This window comes from Cebus imitator, unplaced genomic scaffold (assembly GCF_001604975.1).
Source record: "Cebus imitator isolate Cc_AM_T3 unplaced genomic scaffold, Cebus_imitator-1.0 Scaffold280, whole genome shotgun sequence".
Taxonomy (NCBI): domain Eukaryota; kingdom Metazoa; phylum Chordata; class Mammalia; order Primates; family Cebidae; genus Cebus; species Cebus imitator.
In genome coordinates this window covers 2034163-2037990 of record NW_016107595.1, presented here as the reverse complement: position 1 = coordinate 2037990, position 3828 = coordinate 2034163, and the positions used below count along the sequence as shown (strand labels likewise).

General features: G+C 52.2%; 1 protein-coding gene across 1 annotated transcript in view; it reads left to right on the top strand.

The window, feature by feature from the left end:
- The window catches only part of IL12RB1 (interleukin 12 receptor subunit beta 1), a 32021-nt gene that overhangs the window by 13051 nt on the left and 15142 nt on the right, over window positions 1-3828 (top strand). Inside the window, exons 7-8 of the mRNA XM_017501406.2 lie at window positions 1043-1162; window positions 3060-3153. Of these exons, the coding sequence (XP_017356895.1) occupies window positions 1043-1162; window positions 3060-3153 (214 nt within the window). The remainder of the gene's footprint in view (window positions 1-1042; window positions 1163-3059; window positions 3154-3828) is intronic.

The window sequence follows — 3828 nt, the reverse complement described above, 5'->3', positions numbered from 1 at the left end:
TTGACCAGGATGGTCTCGATCTCTTGACCTCGTGATCCACCCGCCTCGGCCTCCCACAGTGCTGGGATTACAGGCTTGAGCCACTGTGCCCGGCCATTTGTGTGCCTCTTGCCCTGCCCCACAGTTCAGTATTGGATTACTCCCATTTTGCAGGTGGGGAAACAAATGAACACTTGGGCCGAGTGCGGTGGCTCACACCTGTAATCCCAGCACTTTGGGAGGCTGAGGCAGGCAGATCATCTGAGGTCGTGAGTTCGAGACCAGCCTGACCAACATGGAGAAATCCCGTCTCTACTAAAAATACAAAATTAGCCTGGCGTGGTGGTGGGTGCCTGTAATCCCAGCTACTGGGGAGGCTGAGGCAGGAGAATGGCTTGAACCCAGGAGGCAGAGGTTGCGGTGAGCTGAGATCACGCCACTGCACTCCAGCCTGGACAGCAAGAGCGAAACTCCGTCTCAAAAAAAAAAAAAAGCCTTGGAGAGGGTGAGAAGCCTTTGGCCAAGGTCATGACCCCAGGGATGGCCATGGCCAGGACTTGAATTCAGGGCAGGGATGGATGTGGGTGATCCCGAAAGCCATAAGAAGACAGGGCCTGGCCTGTCCTTCTGAGCCCCCGGGGCCCAGCACGTGGCTCTATACACAGTTGGAGTTCAATAAGTGCATGATGGCTAAGTGACTGGTACCAAGTCCTAGACAATTCTTTTTTTTTTCTTTGAGGTGGAGTTTCACTTTTGTTGCCCAGGCCGGAGTACAGTGGTGCGATCTCAGCTCACCGCAACCTCCGCCTCCCCAGCTCAAGCAATTCTCCTGCCTCAGCCTCCCAAGTGGCTGGGATTACAGGCTGCCAGCACACCCGGCTAATTTTTGTATTTTCAGTAGAGACGGGGTTTCACTACATTGACCAGGCTGGTCTTGAACTCCTGACCTCGTGATCCACCTGCCTCAGCCTCCCAAAGTGCTGGGATTACAGGCCTGAGCCACTGTGCCCGGCCCAGTGCCGGACAATTCTTACAGCCTGATGTTCAACCTGCCTCTCCCCAGAGTCCTGCCTCTGCCCCCTGGAGGTGAATGTGGCCCAGGAATTCCAGCTCCGACGACGGCACTGGGAGAACCAGCAAAGTTTGTGGAGCAAGTGGAGCAGCCCTGTGTGCATTCCCCCCGGTAAGATCCATCTGGGCCATGGGGACAGGGGCAGGCGTTAGAAATAAGGCCACGGCCGGAGGTGGTGGTGCACCCCTGTAGTTCCAGCTGCTCAGGAGGCTGAGGCGGGAGGATCACTCTAGGCCAGTGATTTTAGACCAGCCTGGGCAACACAGTGAGACCCCATCTCTAAAATATAAAATAAAAGGGGGCTGGGAGCGGTGGCTGATGCCTGTAATCCTAGCACTTTGGGAGGCTGAGGTGGGTGGGTCACTTGAAGTCAGGAGTTCGAGACCAGCCTGGCCAACATGGAGAAACCCCATCTCTACTAAAAATACAAAAATTAGCCGGGTGTGGTGGTGCATGCCCGTAATCCCAGCTATGGGAGGCAGAGGCAGGAGAATCACTTGAACCCAGGAGGTGGAGGTTGCAGTGAGCTGAGTCCAGGCCACTGAACTCCAGCCTGGGTGACAGAGCGAGACTCCGTCTCAAAAAATAATAATAATAATAATAAAATAAAATGGAAAAAAGAAATAAGGCAGAAAGCATTAGAAACAAGGCGGCAGGTGACAGAAGTAAGGCAGAGAGAGAAAGGGGTGCTCAAGTCCTGACAATGTGGCATCTGGTATTGCGGCACCCACTTTAGGGTTTGTTGTTTTTTGTTTTGTTTTGTTTTGAGACAAGGCCTCGCTCTGTCGCCCAGGCTGGAGTGCAGTGCCATGATCTCGGCTCACCGCAACCTCCGCCTCCCAGGTTCAAGCAATTCTCCTGCCTCAGCCTCCCTAGTAGCTGGGATTACAGGCGCGCACCACCATGTCTGGCTAATTTTGTATTTTTAGTGGAAACAGGGTTTCGCCAAGTTGGCCAGGCTGGTCTTAAACTCCTGCCTCATGTGATCCTCCTGCCTCGGCCTCCCAAAGCACTGGGATCCAGACGTGAGCCACTGCGCCTGGCCCGCTGTAGGACTTGATCAAGTGAGAATCATCAGGTCGAACTTCACAGTGTCTCAGGGACAATATCACCTGCAGGTGGCCCGGGGTACTGAATGAGAAATGAGTGAGACGATTTCAAACCATGCAGAAAGGCCTGGCGCAGTGGCTCAAGCCTGTAATCCCAGCACTTTGGGAGGCCGAGGCCAGAGGATTGATTGATTGAGGCCAGGAGTTTAAGACAAGCCTGGGAATCAATACGAGACCCCATGTCTAGTCTATAAACAACAACAACCACAACAAAACCATGTAGAGAAATACATTTGCATTCAAAGAAAAACTTAAGAGGTCTGTGTGGTGGCTCACACCTGTAAGCCCAGCACTTTGGGAGGCTGAGGTGGGCGGATCACGAGGTCAGGAGTTCGAGACCAGCCCGGCTAACATGGTGAAACCCCGTCTCTACTAAAAATACAAAAATTAGCTGGGTGTGGTGTGAGCTACTTGGGAGGCTGAGGCAGGAGAATCGCTTGAACCCAGGAGGCTGAGGTTGCAGTGAGCCAGGATGGCACAACTGCACTCTATCCTGGGTGATAGAGTGAAACTCCGCACCATCACCCTCTCCCAGAAAAGCAGGCAACATGAAATTACAGGTGGCAGTTATCCCCGGGGACGCAAATGGTGTTAATTTTTCTTTCTCCAGTTTTCTCTCTTTTCTGCATTTGGGGAAGCGAGGGATTTTCACTTTGTGAATGTGGAGAATCCATTATTTACAAACAAAACATCCATCAGTCTTTCTCTTCTTTCTTCTTCTTCTTCTTTTTTTTTTTAAAGACAGGGTTTCACCATGTTGGTCAGGCTGGTCTTGAACTCCCGACCTCAGGTGATCCACCCGCCTTGGCCTCCAAAGTGCTTGGATTACAGGCGTGAGCCACCACGTCTGGTCTCTTTCTCTACTTTCAATTTGTGTGGTTGGTTTTGTTCTGATGCAGAAAACCCCCCACCACCTCAGGTGAGGTTCTCGGTGGAGCAGCTGGGCCGGGATGGCAGGAGGCGGCTGACCCTCAAAGAGCAGGTAACGGGGCTGTGACAGGGCTGCGGGCTGGCCTGGAATGGGGAGCAGGAGGCAGAAGGCTGGAGGGGATGAGCAAGTGGGAGACGGAGGGAGACGAGACGTAGAGACGGCAGGAAGTGGGCAGACTGTGGGTTTCATTCTGAAGGCAATAGGGAGCCATGGAATGTGTGTGAGCAGGGGAGGGACATAATTGGACTCAGATGTTCACAGGTTTTCTCTGGCCCCTGTGTGAGAAACAGACTGTGGGGAAATTGCACAGAAGCCAGAAAGCCAGAAGGAGATAATGGTGATGCATCTGCCCGGGTAGCAGATTATTGCTTTAAGTCCCAAAACAACACATTAAATGCAGTCTGATTAGCCCCATTTTACAGAGAGGGAAACTGAGTCACAGAGGGATGATCTCTGTTGAGACAAAACTGACAGATATTCCACTTGTTGGCTGTACCACATCATCTTAGCCAGCTCCCTAATTGGCTGTTGCTGTAAGGCTGTAGCAAAAATCCTTTACTTCTTATGTTCCTTGAACTCAAATTCCTTTTCTAAGGAAAAATTTTCTGGCTTGAGGTAACTGGGTTAAAAGACGGAAACATTAGGCCGGGCGCGGTGGCTCACGCCTGTAATCCCAGCACTTTGGGAGGCCGAGGCGGGTGGATCACGAGGTCAAGAGATCGAGACCATCCTGGTCA